Here is a 12,443-nt window from a genome sequence, read left to right as displayed (position 1 = left end):
ACTTTTGTATAATGTTTTATAGTTTTCAAAGTACATCCTTACCAGTAGTTTTATAAATGAGGATTTCCACCAGCTCAAATACAGCCTTCTATAATAATATTTTTCTGCAAGTTTATATTTGAAAGGAGGAGGAATTATTTTTGAACACCCCGCCCCCGTAGCAAACTAAAAGCTCATGCCTGGAAAACAAGCAATGAGGAAGAAAAAGGACAGAAACCACAAGTGTCATGGTGAGAGGGCTGTCCTCGAAGGGAAACTGCAAACCGACAGTGGAGAGTCAGAACCTCTGGGTTGCATACCTGGCATAGTTGCGGCCATCGTGTGATTTTAAGTCGGCAACGTTTGCTGCCTGTTTCACCGGAAGTTCCCTCCCACTGTGACGCGTAGGCGTAGTCCCTGCTCCTCTCGTGCTCATGAGATTCCGTCCACTCTCATCTCCTCCCCCAGACATTGCTCCCTGCCATGCACGCCCCGGAACATGCCTTCTTCACACGAACATGCTGTCATTTCTTCCATCTTAAAGAGTCCCTCCCTCGACCTCACTTTTTCCTCCAGCTACCACAGCATCTCTCTCCTTCCCTTTATAGAGAAACTACGGAGACCTCCTTCCTGAAGTCAGACCACACGGAAGCCTAGACCCTTCAGTTTTAATTGTTCAAATCATTACAGATTTTTATTTTTTTGGCAATGTATTCATTGCCAACTCAGTACTGTTTTGACCACTTACCTTCTTAACGGTCCCCCCTGATTGTTCTTCAATTAATGCTAAGTAAAACTGTAATTCTTCCTCATTTAGTATCTTGGGAGCGACAGACTGAAATTTCACATTGACACTGATGTGGTCTGTAAAACCAACAATCTCAAACTCTGGTGGGTCCAAAGGCAGTGCTTAGAAAACAAAACAAACCCCAAGGTCAGTCAATAAACAGCATAACCGTAATGATACCACTGTCATGATACAACCATACCTCTTTACAACTGTCTTTTAATTCCCCGTGGCCCTCGTTGAGGTGTGGGTTATATATTCTTTTTATTGGTGAAAAACTGAGAACAATAAAAGTGAAGTGATTTGTTCACTATTACCACAAGAAGTGGAACACAGATTTGGGGATGAAAGTCAGTATTTCCCCAATGTTCAGGTTGTATTCTAAACGCAAGAGTGAAAATGACTTCTTCTCATATAATAATAACACATAAACATTGCAGAAATATCAGAAAATACAGATAGGATTGTCTCTGAATGTGGTTAATCCTCTTTTGTCCATGCTGTACGTGTATAAATATAGCTACACATATAAAAACTGAACGAGTGTACACACACACACACATCTAAACTAAAATTAAGTCCTTCTTACACTGTTTTGCATGGTATATGTTTTCACTTAATTTATTTCATAAACATATTAATGTATGTTTATCTACATCATTACCTGGCAAACTAGGGCCCGTGGGTTAGATTCTGCACAGCCTGCAGGTTTGGAATGGTTGTTATTTTTGAAAGGGTTGTGAACAAATGAAGGATATGTGACAGAGACCATACATGGCCCACAAAGCCCAAAGTGTTTCTTCTCTGGCCCTTTATAGAAAGTCACTGACCCTGATTCTTCATCATAGTTTTTCACAGCTAATTCTATTCCACTAAGCGGCTGTCCCATGATTTAACTAATTCACTCTTTTGAACATTTAGATTGGCTCTAAGTTTTCTGAATAGAATCTATACATCAATGAGTATAGATTATAGCTCTAATTCTTAGAGCTCAATCTTTGCATTTGGCTGTAATCATTTCTTTAGGACAAATTATTAGAGGAATTCTGGATTAGAGCAGGCACATGTTAAGCTTTTCAATACGTACTGCCAAATACCTTCAGAAAGGCTGTCAAAGCACGCTCCCTGCATTTCCTCTAAATCTGGGTATTTACATACTTTTAATATTTACCATTTTGAGTCTTGAAAAATGAGATCTCATTACTCTTTTAATATACATTCTTTAATGGTCTGAGTACCACGTTCTATAAGTTGGGCTATTTCTTTTCTCTGTGGACACATACACAAACAGGCAAGTCCACAGTTCCAGAGAATCTCATAAGTATCTAAGTTTGCCACAGCAGGATTCAGTTGTCATCTGAATACGTGCTTTGCTAAGCACATATATGAGAGTATACACCTACACAGCCTGTAACAGGACCCTGAAGTCGAATCTTTCTCTTGGAAACAGGCTGCAGATCAGGACACTGAAGAAGTGATGGAGTCTGGCTGAGAGCCACTGCCAGCTGCTCTGTAGCTGTTAACACAAGTGCCAATGGGAGCTGACTCCAGTTGTAGGGAAAGAAAGAGAGGGCAGACCCGCTCTTGGGATCCAGTCTTCTCTGAGTCTGGGCCCCGCGTGCGCACACACCTGGGCGTTCACACGTGCAAGAGCTACTGGGCTCTGATCTGGGGCAGGGGCTGAAGTATTAGGAAAACATTGGCCCAAGGAGTTGTGACAGCTCTTACAGGCCATCCGAACTCCATTCCCCACTTCCTGTCGGGCTGTGAAACAACGCAAAACGTAGCAGCTTCTATACACCAGAAATGAACACAACATTGTAAATCAACTATACTTCAATAAAAAATAAATTCAAAAGAAAAACAGCAGCTACTACTGCCTGAATGCCTGCCTCGTACAGGCATGGATGCAAAGGACAGGTTAGCATTCCACTTTTTGGAGAAGAAAACGGAGGCTCAGAGAAGAAAAGTCACCACTCCACGGTTACAGAGTTGGAAGTAGCAGGGCCAGGAGGTGAACCTTAGCCCTGCATCTAAAACACCTCTGTAGAACTTCCAACTTCATGGCAAAGCACATAACGATGATCTTGGTGATGATGATGAAGATAATAAACAAGATTGACTCACTGTCCATTGCCAGGAAGAAAGAGCCCATACAACTGACCAGCTCTGCGTTCCCTCTGAATCCAACCACTTTGGGGATGTACATCTCTGTCATGTTTACCCACACATCTGTTAGGTCACAGAATGATCTTGTGATATTTGTACAGTCCCCAACGATCTTCATATCTTCCTGTTTACTTTGAAAGGCAAAGAAATGGTAAAAGAAAACTTTAGCATTTATGGGACAAGAAACCATTAACTGCAAGCCCCACTTCCACATTCTCGTCTAGCTCTGCTCAAATGTCCCTGTGTTGTCATCTGCCCTCACAACCTTATTTCAAATGGCACACCTTACCCTGTGCCCTCCACCCCTCTCTCTTGATCCCTCTTTCCTGTCTCTACTTTTCTTCATACCATTTGCCACCGCCTGCCCCATTATATCTTTGTTTACTGATATCTCTGCCTACTTTCAGAATGTCTGCTCCAAGAGAGCAGGGATTTTGGTTCATGGTTTGACCCCTGGCATGTAGTAGGTGCTCAGTAAATATTTGCTGTATGAAAGAACGAGCAAATGTTGGGCGTTCATGGCAGAGGCCCCAGATCTCCCGGCCCCTACAGACAATCATGAATGCCCCTCGCTGAGAACCCCTCTCTCTCTGGCTGAGGACCACATGGTCCAGTCCTAAGTCAGCCTGTGCTATATGGGGACAACACAGACATCTGATCTCTTAAGCTTCAGAAAGGTAGGTGGGTGATACATGTGACTGCCTAACGCAGGGAGAAACTTAACGACTTTAGCAGGTACCAAAGAGAAACCCACAAGAGGCCCTCCAGTGGGTCAGTCAGCAGCAGCAAAGAGCTATAAGCCAAATAAACAGCCAACAAAAGGACACCCCGAAGGGCTACTGGATCAAAGTAATGGCTTAGGAGGGTGATTGTTAGACGTGGGAAGAAGAGAGCCAAAGAGGGCTCCATCCATTAGGTCATGAGTCCCTCAGCAACCCCTAAGTAGGAAGATTAGCACAGAGAGGCTGCACTCTGCGTGGGTTAGTGACCAAGCCAGACTTTGGACCTGGGCCTGTCTTAGTCTGGACCACGCAGCTTTCTGACGTGCCACATGCCTCCCTGAGTAAAGGAAAGTAAACACAACCCATCAATATGGTCACCAGATCTTTGGACTTCTGTCCTCAGAAAATGCGGCACTTTTCAACACCCAGACTTACTGAGTTAGAGAAATAATTGTGACAAACAGACACAATAATTATTTTGCTTCTGAGGCTTTGACATGTAGAAATCAGCTTTGGTTCTAAATGCAAGCTTTGTCAAAAATAACTTTGCGTTGTTCAAGTATTCAGTGTAATTAAAAATGGATGGGTCTTTTGTCTTTAGACTTTTAAAGCTCTGATTAAAAAACCGAAATTGAGAAGGGGCGAAAGAGGGGGAGAGAGAGAAAAGCTCTATCACAAGTAAGATCACCTCTTCCCCACTCCCCACATTACAGAAAGATAATATATTTAGCAAGAGAAAAATGAAATGTCAAACCAACCTCATGATGGTGTACCATAATGTATAGTGGGTTGGTACAAGTGAATGGTTTTTTAATTCCCATGATAAGACTGACTGCAAATTTCGTAATGTCATCTTTAAAGTGCAAGATTCATCTGAAAAATCTAAAGGGAACAAGAGGAGAAAAAAAAAAAAGAAACAGAGATTGAAATTTGGAGCCCAGCGTTGTACCTCGGCCACTGTTCAAACGGTCCCTTGGGATCTGGAGCCCGACGCTTCTAGCAGAGAAGCCCTCCCAAGAGCCCTGGGATCTTGGAAACACAGAAGGAACTGGTTTGGCTGGACACGATAATCTATTAATACGATTAATAGATAAGCAACACGTTGTCAGGGTGGACAAGCTTAGGAAACAGGAACTCAGCACTTGTAAACAGAATTTGGGCTCACCCAATTATCACTGACTCTCAGCGGCTGTTTGGATCAAAACAACCTATGTCATCCTGGGCCACCCCATCCTCTCAAGTCAACCCTCAACCCCTCCTCCAGTCCCCCTAAGTAGCTTGGCCCATGGCAAGCTCTCCCTCCTCTGAATTCCCCATCACAGAGAGGAGAGGGAGAATGTGTGTCCAGATTGAATCTTCCATTTCATCCCCAAGCCTATGCTGAAGTATTGATAGGTGCTATGAACAAACCCATTTTACAGACTGTGAAATTGAGAAGTTGAGTTATGTAATGTTAGGTAGCTGGGAAGTGGCAGCAGCAAAGGAGACTTCACAGCTACATTTGTCAAACCCTGCCTTATACGGTTAAAGTTTCCTGTGGTTAGGACCCGGGCCTTGGCTTTTTGGTTTCTAAATCTTCATCCCCCAGGACTCATCACAAGGCTGGATACATATTTAATGCATAGTGATGTTCTGTGGACAGGTTTATATGTAGGTAAGAAATTTAGTTTAAAAAAATGTGTTTTCCCTTCTCTGGTACCAGGTACCAGGTAACAGGTGGAAAAATGCAAATTAATGGGAAATTATTTCTGGATGATTTTTTGTTTGGTACAGTCTGTGTCTCCTCATTCTTCTATTAGTGAGAATATTAAGAGGTGAATATTCTTTTAACGGGTTTAAAGATTAACTCTAGTGTTAATTTCTTATAATTGTTTTATGAGACAAATGTGAAAACCAGTATTGGCTAAATTCTCCTTTAACAGGGAAAGTTTTTTTTTTTTTTTGTGGTACGCGGGCCTCTCACTGCCGTGGCCTCTCCCGCTGCGGAGCACAGGCTCCGGACGCGCAGGCTCAGCGGCCATGGCTCACGGGCCCAGCCGCTCCGCGGCATGTGGGATCTTCCCGGATCGGGGCACGAACCCGTGTCCCCTGCATCGGCAGGCGGACTCTCAACCACTGCGCCACCAGGGAAGCCCAGGAGGAAAGTATTTGAGGAAAAAGATTCAAACAAAATGGCAACAGATCTGGGATCAGGAATCATATTTCCCACACTTTTGACTTCTAAATGGTCACTCCAACACTCTGACCCTTACACAAAATTTTGTCAAGCCAAGAAAAATCTCTTACCAGGCAAAACATACGAAATACCAAACATGAGGCTGATGTGCACTGGGAAGAAGAAAAACATGTTAGACAAGCAACAACACTTTCACCAGGTTCAATTTACTATTGCTACTCTGAGTCTGGGATTCTTCCTCACAGATGTATTTATATTGGATTGAGACTTTCCTTGCGCTAAAGAAAAAAAGCTCAAGTAAACGGTTCTTTTTTTGCGGTACGCGGGCCTCTCACTGCTGTGGCCTCTCCCGTTGCGGAGCACAGGCTCCGGACGCGCAGGCTCAGCGGCCATGGCTCACGGGCCCAGCCACTCCGCGGCACGTGGGATCTTCCCGGACTGGGGCACGAACCCGTGTCCCCTACATCGGCAGGCGGACTCTCAACCACTGCGCCCCCAGGGAAGCCCAAGTAAACGGTTCTTAGAGAGCTGACTTTGGTATCAGCAGCTCGTTGTCTAAGGATGTTTCGTCCTGACCGGATCCAAAATAAGATGTTTGGGAGCTGATCCTAGTCATGAGGGTTGGCTGGTTGAGGGACTGTCCTGAGAAGCAGTCATCTGTCTGGAACAATTCTCACAATATGAATAAGCATGTTGCTAATTAAAGGATTTCCAAGGTAAAGATATTTACCAGGGTTGGTGGAAGAAGAAAGGTCTTGGTGATGGGAAGCGGGGATTCTCATTTGTTTCCTGGATGTCACCACAACTTGGCGAGTCGGGGGGCGGGTTAGGGGCATTTTTAGTAGGTGGGGGAACAAGGCTGTCATATACTCTCCAATGCACGGCACTTGTCTGGGGAGAAGTGACCAACTCATGGCTACCCTACTGATAAACTATGGAACAGATGACACTGAAATAGAATCAAAAGAATGGTAAAGAAAAGGTACACATGAATAGGGCTATGGAAAAAGAAATCAATAATAAATGAAGTGTGGAAACCAAAGTTCAGGGATGACTTTTTGGTTTTGTGTTGAGGAGGGAGATAAGGCGTCTGGCCTCTTTCCAAAGTAGGAATAGAGTGATAAATTCACCCTGGATTAGAATGAGGGTATTAAGGGAAATTACTCTTCAAATTACAGTGAGGCTAACCCCGTTCATTATTGAGCCTTAAGTTAATTATTATTTGTTTGTTTTCCTAAAACAACAGTAGGGCAGAAACCCATTGTGAATCAAACCATTAACGTTTGTTTCCTATCTACGTTCCAATTGGCTCTTTTTTTTTTTTAACATCTTTATTGGGGTATAATTGCTTTACAATGGTGTGTTAGTTTCTGCTTTATAACAAAGTGAATCAGTTATACATATACATATGTTCCCATATCTCTTCCCTCTTGCGTCTCCCTCTCTCCCACCCTCCCTATTCCACCCCTCCAGGCGGTCACAAAGCACCCAGCTGATATCCCTGTGCTATGCGGCTGCGCAGCTGATACTGGATCCTCAAGGCAGGGAAATCAATTGGCTACTCCCTAACAGGGTCCCTGGCAATGGAGCTATGAGAAAAGTAACACTTACCCATGGGATACAAATTAAGTGGTCCAACCGCTGAGACATTCTGGCTCAAAACCATCTTTGTTATTTTATATGTCCTTTCTTTACTTTCACATCTGAAAAGCAATCAATATTAGGTGATCAAAATTCTGAAGTGTCTAATTAAACTGCAAAGATAATGGGCAAAGACAAGACAATGAAAGATCAGCAGGAGATTCCTGATTCCAGGCCCTTCTGGGAGCTGGACCATTTACCCCATTACAGGAGCAGCTTTACCTCAGCTTCTGGGACCAATTCCCTACCTAGGCAGGTAGAAATTTTAAATTTAACTTTTGAACAGATAACATAGTCATTTGGTTCCAAAATTTTAAACATACAAAAAAGTAAATAGTGAAAAGTCTTGCTTCCTTCAGAAAACTATTTTTATTTGTTTTTTTGGTGAGTTCTTCAGAATATCTTCATGCATAAGCAAAAACAAACATGTACTCTTATCCCCCCCCAGCCCTTTTTTTTTTTTACACAGAGATAGCATATACATTCCCTGTCCAATTCCTGCTTTTTCTACTTAAAAATATATTGGGGAGATCTTTCTACATCAGCACCAAAGAGAATTTCCTTGTGTTTTTAAATAGTTGCATAGTCTGCTCTATGGACATACCATGATTTATATAATCAGTCCCCACGACGAACATCTGAGTGGCTGCCAACTGTTTCTGCAATGGATAATCTTGGAAATGCCTTATTCTGCACATGTCAAGTCTAAGTGTGAGAAAGATTCCAGAAGTAGGATTGCTAGGCCAGAGGGTGTATCAGTCAGGGTCCCAGCAGGAAACAGCACATTCAAGTTAGGATAATTTGAGGAAGATTTTAATCAAGGGACTATTTACAAATGTGTGAGCCAGATGCAGGCCAACCATAAGGAAGAGTGTAGTATCTGAACTAACAACAGCAGGGGTTCTTACCATCCTGGGCTTGAGGCGCAGGGGGAAGATATCAACACTGGAATTTGGAAGGAGAGAATCCTGTGTGAGGAGCTAGGATGTAAGCCGACCCTAGGTGACTGTGCAGCGAGGGGGCTGAGGGATAAACGTTCCTCACTGTCTTCTCTTACCTGGGGCTCCCCATTGGCTGAACCCAATCAGAAGTCACAGGACAAGGCTGCGGGCAGCTGTACCCATACAAGACAGGATCCCAGGGCACAGGAAAGGGTGGGCAAGGTGGAGGCTGGGTTTGCAGGGGCAGACAGAAGAGACCTGGCACAAAGGGGCCGTTTGTAATTTTTCCTGCTTTTTTTCGGCCGCACGGAGTGTGGCTTGTGGGATCTTAGTTCCCCGACCAGGAATCGAACCCGTGCCCTCTGCAATGAAAGCACAGAGTCCTAACCACTGGACCACCAGGGAAGTCCCTGCATTTGTAATTTTGATCGAAACAGTCACACTCTCGCCACTTGTGGCTGTAACAATGTACACAACTGCCTGCGACGTGCGAGAATTTCTGCTTCCCCACAAAGGAAGTGCTTGTGGGGATGGGTAGTGATTATGATCGTGATAACCATCAAGCTCTTGGATTTCTAAAAATTAAATTCATAAATGCAAAGTTGTCTTCGGACTAATATTCATTTTGTATTTCTCTTATTCTGGGTAAGATTGAGCATGTTTTCATAGATGGAAGAGCTATTTCCTTTCTTGTTATCTGTCTGTATCTTTGTCCATTTTTCTATTGAGCTGTTGCTTTTGTTTCTTATTGGTTCGAAGGAGCTTTTAAAGTATGAGGGAAACTGGCCCTTTGTGATATGAATCACGTCTTTTTTAATTTTTCTCTGCCGTTGTCACTTTTCTCTGTCACTTGTCCTTTGATTTGCCCATGCTATCTGTGTTTTTTTAATTATTTTTTTTATTTTGTATTTTTATCTGTGTTTTTTAAACCATGCAGAAACTTCTGGGTTCTATGCTTTCAGATTTAAAGGTATTTTCTTTCTTAGCACCTGCATTTTGAGTTACAGCTAGAAAGTCTTCCTCCCTCCAAGGTGAGAAAGGAATTCTTCAAACATTTTAAGGAACCCCCAATCGGTCTCATTCCTTCTCTCCCTCGGAGCTTTCGTCTCCCTCCATCCAAACAACTGGGTGTTCTTCAGTCCCCCAAAACACGGAGGCAGTATCAAGCCCCGAGTCAAAATGAAAATGGGAGCATGCCTTGAAGTAGCAAACTCAAGAAGCAAACCAGACTCAGGAAGGTAGCAAGGAGGAAGAGGAGGTTCCCCCAGGCACACAGCCAGCTCAAGAAGCACTCTCTCATGCACAGGGATACTCGGGGCCAGTGCCACTCCCCACAGGTGCACACATGCACTTGCACCTGAAGGATGCTGGGAACCCTCTCCTGTTGCCACCCAGCACACCAGCCTGGGATGGGCTTGGGAAAATCAAACCCTGAGTCTCCCCTTTCCAAGGATCTGCCATCCCAATCCACGGCGTGCTGGTGACGCTGAAGTGTCTTTAAACCTCTGCTCCTGGCCACGCTATGTACCTGAATCAAGGCTGACCTAGAAACTTCACCCGCGATGGACCAGCTAGCCATGCCCTGGGTGAGGCGGGCCAGGGGCAGCTTCCAGTCTGCCTAGCCTACCCTCCCTGTACACATGCCAGGTGGGCATCAGTGCAACATGGGAGTCTCCCACTGGATGCAACCCAGCTGCTGCCCCCATGAAGAGTGTCAACAGTCAAGGGGTGTAGAGAGAGAGGCCAGGCAGGATCCCCATCCTGCAGAGAAGGGGCGAGTAAGACCCAAGTGTGAACTGAGACTCCAAGCCTGCCGTGTGTCCCATTGTCCCACCAGATTTCACTAACAAAACACAAGTTCAAAGATAAAATGATTAAGAATTTCAAGACAACCACAGGAGAGCAATCAACCAAGTGTGGGACTCTTCTACATGCAGGGCCCCTGGGGACTGAAGCCGGCCCCGGCTACAGTGATGAGAGTAACGAGAGCTTCAGGAAGCCTGATCTGTTTGGAGTCTGGGAGAGTTTTAAGGAGCTTCATGAACAAATCCAGGCAGGATGCCAAGATGGGAAATTAGATTTTCCAAGCAAGCAAGCATCTAGTACCAGAAGCCTAACTGGAAGTGGAGTATGGGTCACCAGGAACAAAGAGAGGGAAGAGGCGTCCCCTGGCCCAGCGCAGGACAGCAGGATTTCTAATTGTGTAGTAGTGTGTGTGTACTTCTCAGCTGCTGAAGACAGGGAAGGTTTTGCAGATGCAGAACAAAGGCAAAGATGTGATACCATCAGAACAAAACAGAGGAACCAGAGGCCACAAGACAGATGACCAGATAACAAGGGAGTCACACGCAAAGTGGCATTCTACAACGCTGGTGCGCCCATCACCTAGGGAACGTCCACAACCGTGCAGGCCCTCTGCTGAGGAGTAATGATGGGAGATGACATCACATCTCACAAAGATATCTCTGTGGATGTTCTGAATGGATACAATATTATGGGATAAGTTGAGGTGCCTGGATAGCTCATGGGTGGTAGGTGGCAATTTTGACTTGGAACCTTTTGGATTTCTCTAGAAAACCCTGGGTGAGACCTGATAGCGTGATAGTCAGGAGGACTTTTTAATGTGTTTCTAGCTTGAATTCAAGTCTGCTGTTTTGTGTGCTATGAAATGCCAGTTGTAATTCGGTGATTCTTCACTTGGATTAAATGCTCACGTTCGCACTTAGATCTGGCTTTTGCACAATATAAAGGAGAATGGTAAGATTCATGCTAGTAATTACATTTATGTTTTTTTACTTAGAATGATCTTCAATAGAAAAAAAAAAGGGCAAGTTGAGAGACACCATTGAAGAAAAGAAAAAGCTTTATATTTTAGTACCTTTGGTGGTACTTTTTCCTACTTTTTAATCCAATGGGGCCCTGCATTTTAATTTTGCTCTGGGCCTTGCAAATTCTGCCACCAGCCCAGCCTGTAGTTCCCTGCTGCCTGACAAGAAACCAAAGGCTTAGGTTGAATTCAAGGCTGCCACCAGCCTTTCCAGTGTTCCCACTACTGTCCCACACAAGTGCGGAGCTCTGGGCAACACATCACATCCTGCTCTGACACTCCCATCACCACCCACCCTGCCCCCTCCCCGACTCCCCACCCAGCAATCCTTGCCATTGCTACCCAAACAAAAAACTATCCATTTTTAAGGCCCAGCTCAAAGAGATGCAACCTGGGCAAAGTGATTCTTCTCTGAATTTCAACTCCTCCTAAACAGACAGACAGACAGACAGACAACCCTCACGGAACTTGCTGCCCCCTATTCTCCTGGTAGAGAGCAGAATGCTGTCTTTTCTCCTACCCAGCACAGCCTGACACCTTGCGCATCTTTGCTAATCAACGAATGAATGGATTCAGAAAGACTCTACAAATGAAACTACATACTTTTTCTCCTGGATATTAAAAAAATATATACAAAAAAAAGCACAAAGAAGAAAGTAACAATCATCTTTATTTTTACCACCAAGCACCAACCATTGTTTACATCTTGGCATATTTGTTTCTAGTTTATGTCTTGTTTTGGTAAAAATACTTCTACACGCTCATTAAAAAAATTAAAAATAATGTATAAAAGTAAAATCCCAGCATCCTGATATTTCCGTCATTAACATTAGGTGAACAGAATCCCAGAGATCTTTCTGTGCATAGACACACACAACACACACACTCACACAGATGTTTCTGTCTAAATTTAATTTTACTTGGAAAAAAAACTGAAGCAAAGGCTGAAGAAATTGTTGACATTTAAATGATTTCCATAAGAAAGAATAGCTCCCTAAAATATCCCTCTAAAGTTAAAGAAAATTACAAGACATCAGGAAGTTGGAATATGATCTGTTCACAGCATTCTAACTGTTCGACCCTGTTTACTGATCCATGCTTTCAAACAAGAGAACTAGGACTTCCTTGGTGGTGCAGTGGTTGGGAATCAAGTCATTTCCTGCGACAAACTGGTCAAACCTTATCACAGATGCGCATATTA

At 43.9% G+C, this 12,443-nt stretch overlaps 1 protein-coding gene across 2 annotated transcripts in view; it reads right to left on the bottom strand.

The window, feature by feature from the left end:
- Positions 1–12,443, bottom strand: part of LOC309822971 (interleukin-10 receptor subunit beta-like) — a 49,165-nt gene that overhangs the window by 35,446 nt on the left and 1,276 nt on the right. Inside the window, exons 2-6 of one of the 2 annotated variants that reach the window (XM_082655078.1) lie at positions 7,445–7,536; positions 5,944–5,985; positions 4,416–4,539; positions 2,894–3,066; positions 728–888 (exon numbers count right to left, since the gene is read on the bottom strand). In XM_082655078.1, coding sequence (XP_082511204.1) covers positions 728–888; positions 2,894–3,066; positions 4,416–4,539; positions 5,944–5,985; positions 7,445–7,499 — 555 coding nt within the window. In that variant the 5' untranslated portion in view covers positions 7,500–7,536. Of the gene's footprint in view, positions 1–727; positions 889–2,893; positions 3,067–4,415; positions 4,540–5,943; positions 5,986–6,563; positions 6,721–7,444; positions 7,537–12,443 lie in introns of those variants that run through there. The other variant, XM_082655077.1, reaches the window with a different exon arrangement.

The sequence above is a fragment of the Grampus griseus genome (assembly GCF_964374135.1).
Source record: "Grampus griseus genome assembly, chromosome: 5".
Taxonomy (NCBI): domain Eukaryota; kingdom Metazoa; phylum Chordata; class Mammalia; order Artiodactyla; family Delphinidae; genus Grampus; species Grampus griseus.
Note: the sequence above shows the minus strand (reverse complement) of the source record. Positions and strands in the feature narration are given on the sequence as shown.